This window comes from Bactrocera oleae, chromosome 6 (assembly GCF_042242935.1).
Source record: "Bactrocera oleae isolate idBacOlea1 chromosome 6, idBacOlea1, whole genome shotgun sequence".
NCBI lineage: Eukaryota > Metazoa > Arthropoda > Insecta > Diptera > Tephritidae > Bactrocera > Bactrocera oleae.
In genome coordinates this window covers 52,342,609-52,363,493 of record NC_091540.1, presented here as the reverse complement: position 1 = coordinate 52,363,493, position 20,885 = coordinate 52,342,609, and the positions used below count along the sequence as shown (strand labels likewise).

At 35.1% G+C, this 20,885-nt stretch overlaps 1 protein-coding gene across 1 annotated transcript in view; it reads left to right on the top strand.

The window, feature by feature from the left end:
• The window catches only part of Clk (circadian locomoter output cycles kaput protein Clock), a 34,530-nt gene extending 14,552 nt beyond the window's left edge, over window positions 1–19,978 (top strand). Inside the window, exons 2-8 of the mRNA XM_014240669.3 lie at window positions 2,860–3,427; window positions 12,420–12,568; window positions 12,738–12,919; window positions 12,987–13,203; window positions 13,276–13,608; window positions 13,672–14,252; window positions 15,853–19,978. Coding sequence (XP_014096144.1) covers window positions 3,390–3,427; window positions 12,420–12,568; window positions 12,738–12,919; window positions 12,987–13,203; window positions 13,276–13,608; window positions 13,672–14,252; window positions 15,853–17,490 — 3,138 coding nt within the window. The 5' untranslated portion in view covers window positions 2,860–3,389 and the 3' untranslated portion in view covers window positions 17,491–19,978. The remainder of the gene's footprint in view (window positions 1–2,859; window positions 3,428–12,419; window positions 12,569–12,737; window positions 12,920–12,986; window positions 13,204–13,275; window positions 13,609–13,671; window positions 14,253–15,852) is intronic.
• The last annotated feature ends 907 nt before the right edge of the window (window positions 19,979–20,885 follow it).

The following is a 20,885-nucleotide window of genomic DNA, read 5'->3' as shown; positions in this document are numbered from 1 at the left end:
AGAACACCGCTTATTGCAGTTAATACAGATGATCATAACAAAATAGACATTACCTCCACTGAGAGGCAAAGTGTTGAGTTCGATGTCAACTTCGTGCAATAACGGAGTTTCCACTATTTTCGGCGATTGACAGAGTAGCCACTTATAAACATTGTTGTTGCTTTTTATTTGGTTACGAACTCATTACCTTTCGATTAATTTCAAAATCGAAAGTTTTAAGTAGTAAAGTTATTTAAAAGTGCGAAAAATTATCTCACTTAAATATTGTTCGCCAGTTTTAAACTACTTTAGAGCGCGTTACGATTACCTATTTATTTGTACTAGAAACAGGCTTATCAGATATTTCTAATACTGTAAAAAAAAATCGCATGATTGAAACTCTTCTTCGTCGACAGACACCTTTTTTAGAGATTCTCCTGGAGATCGGCAACGATATTAAGGGAATCTAAAACGTATCAAAATAAATTCCCAATTACATTAATGTATATTAATTTTATTTATTCATCAAATAAAATACTTCACAAAAATATTAGCTCTTTCTGACTTGCAAGTAAATATATCTCCTAAAACGTAGGCGGTACGGATGGACAAATAATCCATAATCAATTCTTAAATGTGCGATTTTTTACCCTAATATATATATATATATATATATATAATATATATAAAAGGTGAATTTTTAGATTTATTGTCGCCGTAATATAGAGAAACAACGTTTAAAACTCGGACTTTCTTTTAACTTTTCTATGACTTAATATAGCTCTGTATAAATTTCTTTAAGACATGTTTTTTGGGCAAAAATATAGGAATTGAGGACATTGGACCACCCTTTTTCGTACGAAATTCAATGAATGGACCAAAAATTAAATTGAGGCTGAAGCACTCAAATCGCTCTCAGCGGTGAGGCTCATTCCTGGCTTGAAGGCTATGTAAATAAGCGTAGAATTTTTATAGTCTTTTAGAGCAGAAAGAAAGTTCTAAAGAGGCTTCATGGTGAAAAGTGGTGTGTTGATCGGAAAAATATTTTGGCAACCAAATCATATTAGAAAGCGGCTGCCCATAAGTCATCAATGTGATTTGACACTGTTAGACGGTTTTTCGTAGGATAACGTTACGTAAAAGGTTTGAGCTGGTAAATCAGCCATGACTGATAAGTTAAGCGGTACACTTAGACAACGTACAACACTATTGTATCAATTGTTTTAAAAATGTAAAGGTATATTTATATATTTATATATTTGACAAATACACAGCAGAAATTTTTAAGAAAAATATTTAATATTTTTCGAGTCAAACGCGATTTCCGACGGCGCGAAAAAAAATCTTCTCCACTACTGCAATGGTTCTGGCCTGCAGCATGGATGAAACCTAAAAACAAAATTATCAATTAGACGATATTATCCTTGTAATAACTTATATAACTGATTGAACTAAACAGCTACACTTTAGAAGGCTGTAACTCAGAAACTGTTGAAATTGTGATTTAAAAATATGCAAAAATTAATCGAGCAGTACCTCTTACAAGCGTTAGTAGTTTGTCATTGGCCAGGAAAAGGTGGACTTTTTGAAAAAAGTGGTGCAATATTCGGTGGATCTTTATAAGGAGCAGTCGTGGTGGTTTAATACAACTCAAACCTATCCGAATACTAAATTCAGCCAAAATATTAGTCAATTCGGTTCTTATATATGTATTTATGCTCATACTGTATATATGTATGTATGTATATGAATAAGAATACAAATGAATAAAATATTGCCAATAGGCGATTGATATTTGGTAACACGAATTCTTTGAACAAATTATGCAACTGATGCTAAATTTAGCAACGCAATAACCTTGGCGCCAGAAACGCACACAAACACACAAAGGTGTACAAAGGATACTCACACACACGTGCATACACATACAGCATCAGCTGCTGCCAGCCGTCGCACAATGCATACAACATACTGACTGAGGGTTGCTATTGTTGTTGTTGTTGCTACGATAAAGTATTCATCGTTTAGCAAACGAACTAATTGAGCGCAAAATACAACAGTTATTGAGTGGAAGTAGCTACAATAACGATATATATACATATATGCATGTGTGTGAAAGGAGTTGGTTGAGCCGCAGCTGCGACGCCGATAGCAACACTTTACAATGGAGTGTGTTGACAAATGTTATTGTTATGTACAATTGCATACGCGTATGTATGTATTTGTGTGAGGGTGTGTATGCGTACGTTGCGTATCTGACTGCTGTTGTTGTAATATATTCATAACCGAAAGTGTCGTTAAGGGTTGAAACTGCATTGCTGCAGTCATTGGTGTATTGCGACTAGCAAATTCCTAGCGGGTCGACATTAAGACAAAGCTGAGCATGCGCATTGGTCCATTGGCTTTTACGTAACTTGCACAAACGTAGCATACTTGCGGGCGGGCAAACACAAAGCGTGTTGTGAGTGTGAAGGATATCTGCATGTGAGTATGTGTGTGTGTGTGTGTGTGTGTGCAATGAAAGTGAGGTTGAGCGAAGGCTGCAGTGATCAAATCCATGCAAACAGGTTGTGTTGGTGAATGTGCTGTTTTGCATGTGTGTATGTGTGTGCGTGTGACAGCTTGGCTGTGGGTGTATGTGAGTTAGCGACGTTTTGGCAAATCCTTTCAGTCGACACCGGCCAGATTTAACTTTGCACTTGTTGCATTCGGACAAATAACGGTAAAAGCGAAACCAGATCAAAATCGTGTGATAGTGAGGAAAAATATTTTTTTTTAGAAAAAATGCAATATTGTACAAAGTATAATGCAAATAATTAATAAGAAATTCCCAAAATATCCAAAAAGGGCTTTTCACTCATTTGCAATACATTTTTTCAGAATAATTTGTGCTTAAAAATGTGTTATAAGAAAAAAAGCATAACTACAGCCTATTAAAATTCGTGTGTGTCAAGCAGCTGTGCGCACTCTGGGGAAAATGTATGCCACAAACGATTTTGAACTCTACTTCAAAGTGAATATCACTTAAATAAAATCTCAACTCAAAATTTCAGTTTGAAAAAAAATTTTATTTACCAAAATGCCAAAAGGAAATATTTTGCAAAACTGTTTTTCGATAATTTGCAAAACCAAAAAGTGCAAACGTTAGCAAAAATAAAATATATAAATAGCTACATAGTGTACGTTTATTTTCTGCAGTGTAAAAAGAAATTAAAATATAATCCTAATTAAAATATTGTCAACCACAAAAGCAGCGAAAAGTGTATTGAAAAAAATCTGCCATTCGATTTTTTGATTGGTGTCAGTGGAAAATTTTCGCGTGTTACAACTTCGTGTTTTGTGTTCGTCATTGACGCAACGCCATTCGGTTGCAGCCATATTGAAAATTGGATTATCTAACGCATTTCAAAATGGAGGACGAGAGTGACGACAAGGACGACACAAAAAGGTATGTCGACTGTCCGTTTGGAATTTCATAATGATATTATTCAACACTTACCACATCGATATTAATATTTATATACACACAAACATGCATACACACATATATTCAAATCAATTGCAACACAATTGTGGGAAATTCAATTTCAACGTTTGCTTAAGAAAATCGTATATAATAGTATTACTCAAATTGTTGCTCATCCGAGGCTCTCACATTTTTTCATTTTTCCGAAATTTTGTGGAACTGACCCGGCTTGGCGGCCAAGAATGAATGCAGCTAATCTCTGATAGCGTGCTCCGTTGTGAACCGTATTCCAGTAAAGACGTTCTGCATTTACCGGAACAGATGATGATTAAAACTAACAAGGTTTAAGTTATAAGGCGGGTGAGGCAAAATTTCGCAACCGCTGTTTTCCAAAAAGCTTTTAACCGGTCTTGCAACATGAGGCAGGGCGTTGTTATAATAGTAAATTATTTAGTCAGAAATTTCGGGCGTTTTTCGGTAACCGCTTTCTTCAATTTGATAATTTGTTTTTCGTAACGTTCACCATTTATAGTTTCAAGTTATTGTTAGAATTTCAAGTAGTGTTAGAAAGTTATTATAAAGAACGCCATTCTGTTCCCACCAACTAAAGAACATTTCAATGGCGTCATATATATTCGGCTTTGCCGTTAATTTGGCAGGCTAGCCAGGTTTCACATATGAGTTTTTTGCTTATAGGGTTGTCATAATTGATTAATTTTTCATCGCCAATCACAATCCGATGCAAAACCCATTTCTTTTTGTAGCTTAAAAGCTGCATTTCTGACGTGCAAAATCGTCTTTGAACGTTTCTTGGCTTCAATTCATATGACACCCAATTTCCTTAGTTTTGAATATACCCGACTGCTTTGAAACGTTTAAAAATGGCCGCTTAGTTGGCTCCCAAAGATTTAGCGAGCTCTTCTTGTGTTTTGCAGTAATTTTCATCGAGTATTGTTTTCAGTTCCTCATCTTAAAACTTTTTGGACCGCCCAGTACGTTCTTTCTCTTCCAGCCAAAAGGCAGTACCATCTTAGAACATGTTTGGAGTATTGCAAAAATGGAATTAAAATCAATCAAAATTATTCGCTTCAAAATACTCAGGTTTTGCCATATGTTTAAAATTCAAACTTTTCAACGCTCTAATGTGAAGAATTCTAAGTATATCTTTCATTCACCGAATCCAGTTAAGGAATGAGCTTGAAATTAGCCACCAAGGTCATGCGTGAAATATCACGTCAATGGTTTGTCTTGAGAAATCAGCATAAACTCTTATTCGTTAAAGACTAGTATGGTACCAGGCCACAGCGGAGGCGCAGGGGGCCCGCACTCCCCTTGCGTTTTTATTATTGGATAGTTGGGTTTCGTGAGCGCTACGCTACGAGCGGTTCCTGCGCTGTTGCCATATCCTTTTGACCCAAGGTCCATCGTAAAAGATCCAGTGCGCTCTTTGTCCTTAGTAAGGCTAGCATGTCCATAGTTTTGAGGGTTTCAACAGAACCCATCAGCTGCTACAGTTGTATGGAAAAACACGAGGTGGCACTATCTCAACACTTCATTATGAATTGTCCCGCAATGTCGCATCCAGAATATAAGCATGCTGCATTTTGAGCAGTTAGACGCAATTTTACTTTACTCATTTATTGAAAATTTGTTTTAAAAAATTCTTCACCGTATAATATATTTTTACAATAAATTATAGTTATTATAAGTCGGTTTACATTAGTCTACTTTTTCTTTTTCCACCGCTTCTTGCAACAAATGTTCGAAAACATTGGAGACTTAATCCCAAACAATTCACAGATTTTTCGGTCACAAGGAATATTTTTACTTTCTTTCTTTACTTGTCTATGCTAAAGATAATAATCTGCTTGACACAAGTGGAAAATTGGTTCATTAAATCCACCAAATCAATCAAACTTCCGGTTGGCTTAGTACCCTATACTACATATCCGTCAACATGCAAGATATCTTAACAAAATGAAGTGAGCGTATAATACAATATAATATTGGATATACAATACTATTATGTAATGCCGAAAATCTGTGAATACCCCTGCTCCCATATACCACATAAAAGGATTTTCGATATTTTACCAAACCTTATGCTGAATATGTCAATCAATGTGTTCGTTATATTCTTAAAATTGCTTGGAAACATATTAGCATATCAGTTCAGACCTTTTACTAGACTCAATATATCTAGTCAATATGAATGTTATTTGAATAAAGCCAAGTAAATAATTGTAATAAAAAAGTATGTGGTTAGCACGGAATATGAATGAAATTGGCCTAGATCTTGATCTAAACCCCACATTTCTGATGTGATTTCCGATTCTCTGGTTGATGTTTTTCACATTTATCCAATATACAAAATTTGACCAGCATTAGTTGAGTTTATATCACATATAGCTTAATAGAGTTAATTAGGTTGATTTAAGTATAAATACCTCGGACATGTAGCAGAATATGGTAATGAATCTAAGCGAGTCTTGACCTATAATATAAGTTAAAAAGGTACCAAATGTGATTGTAATCCTTTCACAATCTCGCTGTACAATAAATGTTAATATAAAGTTTTGCCAACATCTGAAAGTGTTTCCTCGGGTTTGACTGTGGAAAATTGTGAGGATATTGATGTCAATATGAAAGTATTGAATAACTAATAAAACACACCGTACCTTTATTTGAGATAGTTATGATTAATTTAGGCCTTTGCAAATAGGTGAGGTGTTAATACAAAAGTTGTAGATCTTTTTGTTATCTATAATTTTGCCATATAACTTTTTCCTATAAGGCCTCTAGGTTTGCTGGAAATCGACTAAACCGTTTTAAGCTTGAAAATTCAACCACGCCTCTCTGCTTCCTTTTGTCGATCTCAGATCGCCCGTAAACTATTTTTTCTTCCATTTCTGTTATTTGATCTTTTATTTCCAATAGGTTTCATACTAATTATTTTTTTTTTTTTTTGCTTTCAAAAACTATCTACCCTTATCTACCTGTTGTTGTAATGAATTAATTGTAACCACAATTCAGTGGAATTGGAAAAATACCCGATGCTTTTCCACCCCAGCTGCCCAAACTTCCTTTGAGTTGGAACATTAAAAGACGTGGGCGATAAGCCGTCTCAACCGGCCGAAGGCTGGGCCTTGCGAATGGTAATGTTCTGGGTCTCATCATCCTGAATTCCGCCGAGTCAGATTTACCAATGGAGTAGATGGGATCTTAGGAGTAGGTGTTATGTCATGGCCCCTATAATGGTACTAAGTTCCCTCTTGTCTAAAAGTAATAGAATTGAGTAAGTTAGTTAACATCATTGGCATCTCAGAGGAATGTGAGGGCATATTTTTTACAAATATTTACACATCGAACTTCGATTAAAAAGACGAATTAAGACACGACAAAACATTTGAAGAAATTATGCTTTGAAATTATGCTCCCCCTTTAGCCTCAAACAACTATGTCCTCTTCCCCAAACTTAAGAAATGGGTCGCTGGAAGATGGAAAACTCTAATAAGCAGGTCAAGATAGAAACAAGCCTCTATTTTAAAGATTTCGAAGCTATACACTACTTAACTTGGCTGTAAATGTTCGGTAACCGTTGCAAAAAAAATACAAATATATTTTCATTCAAAAAGATGTTCTTTAAGTGACACCCAGACTGACAAAAAAGGATGACCTTCAATGCCTTCAGCGAATATTGGTTTTTTTGATTTCGGCTCATATTTCGAGCGCTATTCGCTAAATGGTTGAACAGTTTTCATATCGTATTCATAAACCCAAGTCTCATAACCAAAAATTATGCCTTTGATGAATCGAGAGTGCTTAGCTTCGTTGTCAAGCATTTCTTTAGTGACCTCTACTAGACGTGGTACAAGTCCAACATTGACACGCTTTATACCCAAAACATTAACCAAAATGTTTTGAGTCGATTAATAACAGACGTTGAGATCCTCTGTTACTTCTCTGATACCAACACGATGATTTTCAAGCACTGTTTCTTTAACTTTTTCGATGTTATCGTCATTAACAGAGAGTTGGATCGACGATGGTTTTCCATGACTTCACGACCTTCACTGCATGCTTTGTGTCACTCAAATACTTGTGCTTTAGACTCCTTAAAACACTTATTTCAGCCAACTCGTTGTTAATTTTTTTACCATGTTAGAAATAGCCGGACAAACTTTTCTCCAAACACACATTAATTGATATGCAGAAGTTAAATTTAAACGAAAAATAAATTAACCTATCTAAGAAATTTGTATTGATTCTGTTTAAAGGACCCGTCCGTTTAAATTAGGTAAGGTAAATTTCTTTATAAAATGTAAATTCTTTGTTAATCTTCCAAATTAATTTCATACCCTTCAAAAGTAATACCCGGGTGATATAACGAACTTTGCCTATGGCTTTTTCTAGACCACGAAACCGTCGGTATAGTCATTTTCTGGTATAGCCTTCAAGACATTCTTCGCTTCGACTTTTATCTTCTAAATCGTGCCAAATGGCGTCCCCGCATTGGCCTTTTGAGTTTTCTGAATAGCCAGAAGTTACACAGAGCCAAATCAGGCGAATACGGTGGTTACAGAACGACATGAGTCGAGTTTTTGACAAAAAAGTCGCGAAAACCCAATGCAGTAGGGCATGGTGCCTTGAAGCGATTTTCGCACCAAGCGAGACTAGACGCGCTTGAGACAAAAAATATTCTTTAAAATGGTTTCGGCTGAGCCAGATGATATTCCAACACCATCAGCGAGTTTTCTAGTATTCAATTGACGATTTTTAAGAACCAAATGTTTGATTTTTTGGACTGACAAGGGCAGTAAGGTTGATAGTCGTCCAGGTTGGTTGTTAACAAAAACAAGTGTAACTTGGAAACACTTAAATTATTTGACAAACAGACGCTTAGCAAATGTTATAGAGAGTCTTAACAACCTAGAAAAAAAAACTACCTGCCTTTTTGATGCCCGGCAGTTTTAAATGACAATGTATAACAACCTTACTTTTTGAACACAGTAGTATATAATACATTTCACAGAATCTTAATTTTGCCATTGGTTACCCCTATTGTGCCTTCGCTCATTTATGGATTTATGCAATTAATATAATATAATCGCTTTAGCAAACCAAACAAATTGCATATCCATTTCAAATCGAAACCGAATTCACGCCTTACAATATCACCAAATGTAAATAAATTGTGGCGGATGAGATTAACAGAAATCGAATTGCTTTGATTTAATTAAATTACATAATTAACTACACAAACATACAGACACCGCAAATAGCACACTGGCATGCCTATACGAGTGTATAGGTGTTTGTAGGTTTAACCACAAAGAAGACTAGCAAATAGGTTAATAAAGAGTAAATAGGAAAAATATATCTCAGCAACACAAATTTTTTTTTACTATTTCTCCACCGAAATTCACGAAAAGAAATAATGTAGAAGATGATACTGGGTGTGTTGGAGAGGCAAGGGATTTCTGGTCGCCCGCGCTTTGCGATTTCATAATGCCAAGTATGTATATCACATGAAAATTTTCTACTTTGACATAAGCTGTCAAATACAAAAGTGCGACTTATTGTAGCGAGATAAATGCAAACGACAACAGCGGATCGCATGTAGCATTTCACCAGAAATGATGAAAGCATTGGGCGCTGGAGACCAGAAAGTGGTTGCTTCGGAGCATATTTGAAGACGAAAGTGCATATGTGTTTGTGTGTGAGCATGTGTTTGTTTCGCAAGAAGCGTAGGAGTGATAGTGGCAGCACCAAATTTAGAAAGGTAAACAAATAAAAACACACACATGAAAGTTTTTTTTTCCAAAAAAGTTTAAATGTGCACTCATCATCATCACATCATGCATATGTACATATATATATATAGGTGCGCATGTAAAGCTTTGTTAATAATACCATTTATTAATACAATAAAGTGCACAGTTGAGTTAATAACTACAATACATATACAATTGTAGAACATTAAAAGGAGAAGACATTTTGCCAAACAGGTAAATAAAAAAGAAATAAGTAAGCAAGAGCTAAGTTCGCGTGTAACAGAACATTTTATACTCTCGCAACTAGCAAGGAAATACCTTCAGAAGTTGGCAAAGCTTTATAATAAACTAGGCAGAAAGCTGCCTGATTTCATTCACTTAAGAAAAGAGAGTACACTGATATTAGAATAATATTATTTTTGAATTTCATTAAGATTTCTTACATACAGACCGATAAGTGCGGCAAAAGGTCTGATTTCGACAATTTTTGGGCGTAAGATGAAATACCTTGAGGGCACTAATTGTGCAAAGTTTCGATTACTTCATTGATGTTTGATTTGTGTACTGTAAAGTGAAAGAAGCAGATGGAATTTAAAAGTTTATTACAAGCGAAGTAGGCGTGGCTGTAATCCGATTTCGCAAATTTTCACAGCGTATGAAAGGAATTTTCGAATAACTTAACATACCTTTGTTCGAAATTGGTGTAGCAGTTCCTCTTATTTAGGATTCCATCTAAAGATGGACAGTACCACGCTTTTTGTCAAATTTTTTTATAACCGAACCTATAAAGCCCTTCCATACCAACTTGGTTGCAAAACTTAATGCTTGTGGGGCATTTATTCAGTCAGTTAGCTCACTTTTAGTAGTTTTGAACATAATTGGTATATGGGGAGTGGGCGTGGTTATTATCTGATTTTACCCATTTTCACAGTGCATAAAGTAAGGTAAAAAAGGAAGAAAAGGGACTTTTTGTCTGCAAATTGATTTAGTTTCAGCGGTTTTGAAGATAAGTGCATTAAAACATTAATGAAATGGAACCACGCCCACTTTAAAAAAAAATGTTTAGCCCATAAGCGTACCTGGTTACTGTGATTCTCTGTACCAAATAACGGTTCTGTATCTTAGTTTGGAGCTTAGTTATGAGACTGTTTTGGTTTTCGTTTAATGGCTTTTATGGGCGTGGCAGTGGTCCAATAATTCCCATGTGCAATACAATATTTATTAAGATACAATATTTAAATTTTTATTCAATTTATCGCTTGCACGGAAAAACGGACGAACGAACGAACGGACAGGCAGACAATCTGTTGAAATTCAACTCGTTTCACATCGTGATCTTTTGTATATAAATAAAGCTATATCGATCGAGCCCAGTTTTAGCAGTTTTTAGTTTTAGGTACAAACAATCGTTAGGTGAACTAATCTCTTCTACTCGTTAGCAATATTTTGCGAGAGTGTCATAAATCTCAACATTATATGCAAAACAATATTTAAAGAGTTTTGAAGCGAAATAATTTGCATTCAAAAGGAGAATAGTCACTGACCGTCATCATTATTTTCCATTAGCTGCATTTAAGAATATTTCTACCTTCATTACCATAAGTATTTTATTTTTACAAACAATAAACAAATATATTTTTTTTTAATCCCCCACAACCTAATATAAAGATTATCGAACCTCCGGTCTTTATAATCTTAATGAAATTCAGAGAGCAGGTCTTTGCAATAACATTGTGTCGTTGTGCTTGAAATGGATAAAATTAGTTCAGTACTACGCCTAGCCTTTATTAATCCAATAATCGAATTTATAACTTTCGCTTGGCGTTGTATGTATGCTATCATGTATATTAGTCAATATATAAGATAAATAAATATCTTAGCAAAATGAAAGAGGAAGTATAGTATTGAATAAACCATAGTTTGATGGCGAAAATATGTGAAGCCGGTCCACAAATTGGTTCAATTCTTATAAATTTGAGATATGTATAATGATTTTCGCTATGTCGCGTGGAAACATGTTCTCGAGTATTCCTTTAAAAAATCAAAACATTACCATAGCTTCAATATACCCGAACGGTCCATCTGACTTTAAACCGTTTATGTTAATTAAAATGTGCGGCATTTTAATTTAATTAAGTGTTCAAACCTTTGGATAAACATCATATACCTGATGTAATGATTTCCGATTCTGGGGTTAAATTTTTCCTCATCAACTTAACATATTAAAATTGCCCTCTTTGGTTAGGTTTATATCACATATTATTATGATTATTTGGATATGAGGTCTATAATAGCCAGAATAAAATGTCGGCGACCCTTTGAAGTGTATATATAAATTATGACCGTGACGAGCTGAGACGATTTAGACACGTCGATCTATGCCTGCCATGTCTGCCTGTATAAACGCTGTTCTTGTTTTCCCAAGGAGCTACTCATTTGGCGGGACCGATATCGGATCACAATAGCATATAGTGGCCATACAAGCTGTTTGATCAAAATCAAGTCCCTCTGTGGACAATTTTTTATTTAACAAGATATCTTTACGAAATTTTACCTGGATTATTTTCCAATATAAAGCTGCAATCTCCGAATATATTGTTTAGATCGAACCAGTAAAGCATATAGCTCTCGTACAAACTGGCCGATCAAAATCAAGATAAATATATACACAAAAAAAATTCTTATTAAGTTACTTGAAGTTAGTTAAGAACTTGAAGTATCATAATTGACAAAAATTTGATTTCGATAATTTGGGCTTTTGAAGCTTTATTTTCTGTATTACTATTACTCTGAAATATTTTTATTTGGCAGAAAATATTTTGAAGACGTGTTAGATAAATTTAAGGCTAAAACCGTTTCTTGGGGGAGGTTTTACATGATGCCAACACCGTAACCCGAAATAAAAACTCTAGTTGATCAATAGCTAGATATTTGAATCGCTAATAGTTGAAGTTGAGATATTGTAACAATGTTATTATTTCAGAAAATAATATGTTTACATATTTTTGAATATCTGGATTGGAGTAAAAAATTGCAGCAAGCAAAGCAAGACAAAACTCTAAAACATTTCTATACACTCATCTTCAGTCCTTGTGGTAAATTTTGGATGTTCTCTACTTTTGATATGTCAATTTATAGTCAACTGAATTTATGTTAGCATTACTCAATTATTAAACAATTATTTTACCTCTTTCTTACAGAAAATCTCGAAATCTCAGCGAAAAGAAGAGGCGAGATCAATTTAATACGCTGGTGAATGATTTGAGCGCGTTGATATCGACATCGAATCGGAAAATGGATAAGTCAACAGTGCTCAAGTCGACAATAGCATTTTTGAAACATCACAACGGTAAGTGATTGAATATACATATGTGCATTTGTGAAATCTTTATACTTCATTCTAAAGTAATTGATCTTTTGAACTTTTTTAGTTTAAAACCTGAAGAGTGTATTGCTCTTCAAAAAATTTAAGAAAAAAAATAAAAAAATTTATTTTTAACTCAAAACTTTCTTTGCAGAGGCCACCGATCGTTCGAAAGTTTTCGAAATACAGCAAGACTGGAAACCAACATTTCTTACCAACGACGAGTTTACACATCTCATGCTAGAATCCTTAGATGGCTTCATAATAGTGTTTAGCGGTATTGGTTCCATATGTTATGCCTCCGAAAGTATTACGCCACTGCTGGGTTACCTTCCGGTGAGTAGACAGCACCATAAATATCACCATTTATACAAACTAATAATTTCTGTTATTCGACCCTTAGAGCGACCTAGTGAATATGACCATTTTCGATTTGACCTACGAAATGGATCATGAAAGTCTACTGAATATATTTCTAAACCCCAAACCAGTGATCGAACCACTACAGACTGATATTAATTCAAGTAATCAAATTACATTCTATTTGCATTTACGGCGTGGCGGTATCGACAAAGTGGATGCCAATGCGTACGAGTTAGTTAAATTTGTAGGTTATTTTCGTAAGTAGAACGCTATATAGTTTCCATGCCAAATGTAATGGTCTAACCACAAAATTTCGACAACCCACATAGGAAACGATGTGAATCTTGACAGCATACAATCACAGAACTCACTTGCCTTGCCACGTATCTTCCAAATGAATCCTAGCGCCGAGGTGGATAAGAAATTAATATTCGTTGGCACCGGACGCATTCAGACGCCGCAGCTAATACGCGAAATGTCCGCCATAGATCCGACATGCAACGAGTTCACTTCGAAACATAGCATGGAATGGAAATTTCTATTTCTGGATCATCGTGCGCCGCCGATCATCGGCTATATGCCCTTCGAAGTGCTCGGTACTTCCGGTTATGATTACTATCATTTCGATGATCTGGAGAGCATCGTGGCTTGCCATGAAGAGTGTAAGTGTTAGTTACATCTAGAGTTCCACTTCTGACGCTAAACTTTATAAATTATCCCCACAGTGATGCAGAAAGGCGAATGCAAGTCGTGCTATTACCGTTTCCTTACAAAAGGACAGCAATGGATCTGGTTGCAGACCGAGTTCTATGTGTCCTACCACCAATTTAGCTCGAAACCTGACTACGTTGTGTGTACACACAAAGTGGTCAGTTATGCAGATGTGATACGCCAAAGCAAGGCGGACAATAAGTTGGATAAAACTCCGTCGATCAACAATAGCACTAGCAAGTCGTCCACAATGACATTGAGGGACCTTGAAACCACCAGTCAAAGTCTTGATCCTTCCACGCTTTCGGCGAGTGATAGTGGCAATGTTATAATGGGTATATTGAATGAAGCTTCGCCTCGGCTGGACACATCACCCATATGGCCGAATGCTTCTTCAACCACGGGTATAACATCGACAACATTCAAAACATCCCGACCTGCCTCGAGTTATGGCAATATTAGTTCTACTGGAATCTCACCGACAGCTAAACGAAAACGGTATTTCCCACATAAACCTGGCAACGAATCCGATTCAACGTCCATGTCTGCAGATTCAGCCACTAGTAAACACTCGCTTATGACACATTTGAGTTCGGTGAGTCCTAAACGTAACCCTTTAAAAGTTAGGTTATTTGATTTTACATCTCTATAATATAGCTGAACTTATGTAGTTATTTTTCGAGTATACACACATTTATAATAAAAGGAATAAATTGGAAAAGTTCCGAAGTCCAGAATAATACATTTAGTTTCAAAGAAAGTGTGCGCATCCCATATTTCGGAAGCTACTTCACCGATTTCAAAATCTATTTATAACATTCCTCTGACATCCCTAGATTAAAGTGCGAAAAAGGGCAAAATCGCACAGTAACCACGCATATAACACTAATTTAAATTCCATCTGATTTCTTCACTTTCCAGTCTACAAATTAAGCTCTAATAATATAACAGGATAAAACTTTGCACGAATAGTGCCGTTAAAGTATGCCACCCGATGACCAAAAATTGTGCAAATCGAACTAAAACAGTTCAAGCCCCTAGATACCGAATATATGGACCCTAGTACCTATAATTAAAATTTTAATGAAAATATCGGTCAATCTGGGAAATATATAATTGAAATTCGGAAAGGAACCTTTCCTGATACTAGTATGTCTGTATATCAAAAATGGAAAAATTTAATCGGGTCAATACTTCTTTTAGCCCCCATATGCCTAATATTAAGATTTTGGAACTTTGTGGTGACTTTATACCCCATATATCACCCAATATGTGAGTTATCTCAATGATAATAAGCGAGAGCGCGTTTTGCTAATAACAGTGTATTTTTCTGCCTAATATGGATAAAATCGGCTGAAAACTTGGTCAGCTCCCATATAACTAATATCAAAATTTTCGAATATTCGGCTGACTTTACTCCATATAGATAAGTTATGGCATGTTAGGTGCCTTAAAGAAACCCAGGGATAAGTAATAAATAGATAAAATCGGATCAATGCTACTCCCAACTCCCATATACTATATATAATGATTTTCATTTTTCTAACAAGATTTATGCCGAATATGTCGTTCAATATCCCCTGTATATTCCATCTAATGACTTCCGTCTTACCAACTGACTTTAAACCGTTCAGGTTGGTCAAAATGTGATATTTAAATGAAATTAAATAGATAGATTTTCTTAAAAATTATGTGCTTTGGCGCTAAATTAGAATGGATTTAGTCTATAATCGCATATCCCTAATTCAATTAATTCCGGTCGTCTGGTTGACGTTTTCTACATAAACTCAATATATTAAATTTTGCCTCTTGGGTTGATTTAATATCAATGATTATGTTAAAAGTTTTAACTGACGTGAATAAAAATAGAGCAATAGCTGAGTCCAAAATTATTACCTTCAATATAAGTCAAGAAAATACCAATTTTGTTTGTAATTTATTCACGATTTCGTCCAATAATGAATTTTTAATTAATTCGCAATATTTTTTAAAATAAAGTTAGACAGCACCTGAAGGAATTTCCCGGCCTTTGAATCCTTCAAGTTGCAAGAGTACAAAATGTTCGGTTACACCCGAACCTAGCGCTTTCTTACTTGTTTGTTTTAAAGTTGCAAACAGTTGGCAACCTTCTAAATTGTTTCTTGCTGTAATTCCTTTTTGCAATCTTTGAAAATAACCAATTTACTTTAACGCAGAGTCGACAACGCCACGGTCACAGCTCGGGTATGCGAATTCCGCAAAGTACAACGCACGCGCAGCAGCTGAATGCGGGCAGTCAACATGCGCTGCACAATCACCACCAGTCGCAGCAGAGCACACCACTGCAGATGAATCAAACGCAAAATCAACAGAAAATCCTACCGATGCTACCGCAACACACCATGGCGCAGGCGCAAATGGTGCCCAACAATCCATGTCAATTCACACAGCCCAGCTTCCCGATACGCAGCTCGCAAATAGTCGGCCCCACATTTTTGGAGCCGTCGCAATATCTTGCCGCCATACCGGTGCAGCCAGTTATCGCGCAATTTCCAGTCGCACCAGTGCTGTCACCGCTGCCGGTGAATATGAGTACGGCGCCGCCTTGGAAGCCGACCACGCAACCGACAAATGGAACCTTCGACCCGCTGCAGAGCCAAGCAGACATGCTCTCCGGTGCGGTAGTGATGACGCCCACCCAGACACAGCTGCAGGATCAGCTGCAACGCAAACACGACGAACTGCAAAAGCTGATCATGCAACAGCAAGATGAACTGCGCATGGTCTCCGAGCAGCTACTCTTGGCGCGCTACACGCTGTTGCAGCCGATGATGCCGATGAACTACAATACGCCGCCGAACAGCGGTCGTGGCAATTACAATTTTGCCAGCACCAATTCGATGGAGCAGCAATTCAATCAATTCGGCTTTACTATGAACTCCAGCGAGCAGCTGGTGGATCAGACGACGCAGCATATGATGTTGCAGCAACAGCAACAACAGCAGGTTCACGCGCAGGCGCAACAGCAACAGCAACATAGTATGCAGCAACAGCAGACGCAGCATATGCAAACGCAACAGCAACAAATGCATAACCACAATCACCAACAACAGCAACAGCAGCAACAACAACCAACGGCGCAACAAGGCAATCACCATCAGCAGCATCATCATCATCAGCATCCGCAACAAAACCAGCCGCAACTGCAACAGCACTTGCAGTCGCTGCAGCAGCAGCCACAACAGCAACAACAGCAGCAGTCGCAGGAACAAGTGACTCAGCAGCAACAACAACAGCAGCAACTGAATCTGCTCTCACGCAGTGTACCTGATCTAGCGCAATTCGGCCACGAAGACATCGACGCGTTCTTTAATCTCTCGCCGCTGCAAACGATCGGCAACTCGCAGCCGAATCAAAATTCACGCAGCAACAATAATGCAGTGAGCTCTACTAATGGGCTGCAACAACAGAGCGGCATTAGTCAAGGCTTCATCAACAACACCAGCGCACCGCAAGCGACAAATGAGGACTCGCTACTCTCCTACATGCAAATGGCCACCGAATCCAGTTCGACGCTCAACTTTCCGATGGGTATTAGCGATGATGGTTCCGAGTCGCAGAGCGATCGTATCGATGGCAAACTCATAGGCGGTAATCAAGTTATGCAACAACAGCAGCAGCAGCAACAACAACGCACCAATAATTTCTTTCCGAACAATCCATTCGAAGCGCTCGGCAATCAAGCGACCACAAATCAATTACCTAACGATCTGGAAATACTGCCCTATCAGATGTCGCAGGAGCAGTCGCAGAACCTCTTCAACTCACCGCAATCCTCGAGAAATAGTCAATAGCCTTAAGCCGCAATTCGAATTAGTTTAGTTGTAAGCATATAATTAGTTTTAGTTAGTTTCATATGTGTGGTTGAATGTGTGTCTCGGTAAATATTTGTATGCATTCGTGCGTTTAGATAGGCCTAGTGTGTAGGTACAAACCCTGCAGGAAAATCCGCTGATGTATATATTTTCAATTATAAACCTGAAACATCTAACCGATAGTTAAAATGAATGTAGATAGTATAATCTTCCTTACCACCAAATTTTCGAAAAACAAAGAAAGCTGCACCGGTTTGAACTCAATTTTGATCATAGCAAATACTGCAAATAGCTTATGGTATATGTATATGACCGAAATCGACCTTTACTTTTTTCACCTTTAATAGCGAATAAGATGACGTTATAGCAAATGTGTATGTCGGTCAATTTGTGAGACAACTTAAATAAAATGGTCTTATTTCCTCAAAACTATGTGATTGGCATTAAAACTTATAATAATTTTATTATTCTCGTAAACATTTCGATTAAAGTCTGAGTTAATTTATGGAGATAGGTAGGGAATGTTTAGTTTCGGAAATAGATTGCAATTGAAATGTCTTTCTTTCTCAGTACAGGGTTACACTACAAGTGCTGCCTACTTGTATATACAATTGTTATAGTATTTTCGATTCGCTACTCTCCAACGCTTGCCGAATCGCAGACAGTTAATATAATATATATAGTGAATTGTGTTAGTTAAGTTAATTTTATCATAGACATTTTGGTTACAGAGAAATATATGGAACATAATATCTTTTGAACCTTTAGGCTTACGAAAAAATTATTGAAGACCATTTTTGTAGAAAAGTAAAATCCTGCAAATGTAAGTGCGAAATATTTTTTTTACATAGGAGATGCCGATGTTTGAATTTTCGTACAGAAAATATAAGAAACTAAAAAGCAAAGGATCTTACCTTTATTACAGAGAGAATTTTCGAGTTGTCTACCAATCAATTTGTCAGAGTAGAAAGTAAAAGAACCCACCATAATATATACCTATAATCTTGTTCGGCTGTGACCGCACTTAGCTCTTTCTCACTTGTTTTTCCTGTTAACTTCAGCTGATGTGGAGCTGAACTGCAGGGTTCGTAGAGGCTAACAGGCTAAAGCTGTTTTTTATGTGTGTGTGTGTTGGAATGCATTTTGAACTTTTATATAGGAATAATTACAGTCAAAAATATGTCTGTATATACATACGTAAATATATGGTGAGCCTAAGCATTAATTGGAACTAGATATCCTTAATAAACTATGATGTTAGTGCAATGAAACACTCTCGTGCGTGATCTGCTTGCCAAAAGTTTTATTTAAACTTGGTATTATAAAAATAAAATACTTTTAAGTAAAACCTGGTGTTTTTAAATAAATTTATTTCAATTAATTGGCAGCAGCATATTATAGTTTTTTGTTGTAGTGTGTGACACAATATTGTGTAAATTAAGTGTAAATCATTTTTAACAGTTCGAATTTGCCATCTTTTTCTTGTTTTTTGTTGTAAATTTTTTATAAAATAAATCCTTAATTGTAAAACAGCTGTATTTCGTGGGTCTAAAGCATTTTTGTTTAAAGTAAGTCGGCTGCATTACCGTTACTTGCTTTAAAGTTGAAAAATAAGACAATTATATTTAGCTTTAAACAGGAAATTTTACATTTTACTAACTCGTAGATTTATGGATTGTTTTTGTATTGTTTGTTGTTTTTTTATTATTTTATTTATTGGTTTTTTATGTTTTATGTTAATTTGTTAAATAATTTGTTAATATTAATATTTTTTTTTTTTGTATTAGGGTTGAGAAATCAAAACAAAAACTTAAAACTCCAAGGTTTCACAAAATTTCTTTCAGTAAAAAATAAAGTATCTTCTTTAATTTAAAACTTTAATTTGTGTTATTAATAGATCCCTATTGCTTGTTTTTTTTTTTGTTTTTTTGTTTACAAATCACATAAGTCACCTAAAAATTCTTTCAGCAAGCAAGAATATTATTTTAAAAAAAGTTTTATCGGAAGGAGTTGACAAAATTTTCATAAGAATGCGAGCATTATAAAAGAACTCTCCAAGCTTAAATAGGGCGTGAGTTTTGAGTATGATCGAGGCACATCGAAATAAAACTATATTTCAAGGAAATGCTTGTTTTCTATGTGAAAATATCTTAAAAATCTTTGTTCAAGTGATTATATTAAACGAAAATTTATAACACCCTCATAGAAATCTATAGTATTAACTTCAGCTTGAATACCGAAGCTATTGAAATTTTCCCTTCATAGTTTTATAGACACTTAAGAATAAACTTACTCTCTTTCATTTAAAAAAAAATTTTGCTAAGAATGTGCTTTTTCCCAAATTTTGTTACGAAAGTAATACTTTCAGAATTAATTTGCTGTCTGTCTAATTTTCTACAAATATTTTTTTTTTTCTTTATATATATAAATATATATTTGTTTGAACTTTACTTTCTCAGTTATATTTTTTTAGAAAAATATAAAAAAAATTACTGTAACAAAATAGTTAATATTTTCAAACTTAAATTCTCTTGTGATATAATTTAAGGGAAATTTAATGTTTAATAACTGTTTCTCTTAAACAGTAATTACCCACTAAAGCTAAATATAATATGGTAAATCGCTCGAGTTCAAATATTTTCTATACATACCTGTTTGAAAAATGTAAATAATTTAGGTTAGATTATTTCATATACTCAGGTTTCAAAACACTTGTTTCTTAAAGGACTAAAAAAAGTAAGATTAAAACTCCACACTCTTTAGGTTAGAAATAAATTAAAAGTAATAATTTGTAATTTCTAACATGCAAACATTCCAACTTATAGCAAAAAAAAACAAATTTAATTAAAATAATTTAAACTTAACCCACCCAATGTAAATTATAAGCAAAGATAGCCTGTTGCCGATCTTAGACTGTAGGTTTTTCAATAATATTTATATAATTTTAGCTATAAAAAAATTGTATTAAAAATTGTAACATTTAATTTTTCATAAAAATATTTCTTTTTTTTTTAATTTAAGCAGCAATCACTTTTTTTTTTTTTTGATAAAACTCGTATGCATTAAATCATAACCGGAATTTAGATGATTTGTTAAGAAGAAATTAAATTGATAGCAGTAAAGTAGGCGTTATAACTGTATATGAATCCCGAATATAAATAAAATTATTTCATTTTTAACAAAAAAAATATATAAAATTTCAGAATATTAAAATATTTATGAAAATTTAAAATTATTGTTTGTTCACATTTCTATAAAAAAAATTTTATATTTGAATAATATTTTTTTTTTAATTTAAACCAAAATGGTGGCTTTGTGGCAGTTGATTGCTGGTTACTACCATTATAAGCGTCAGTGGACCAAAGAGATCTCCT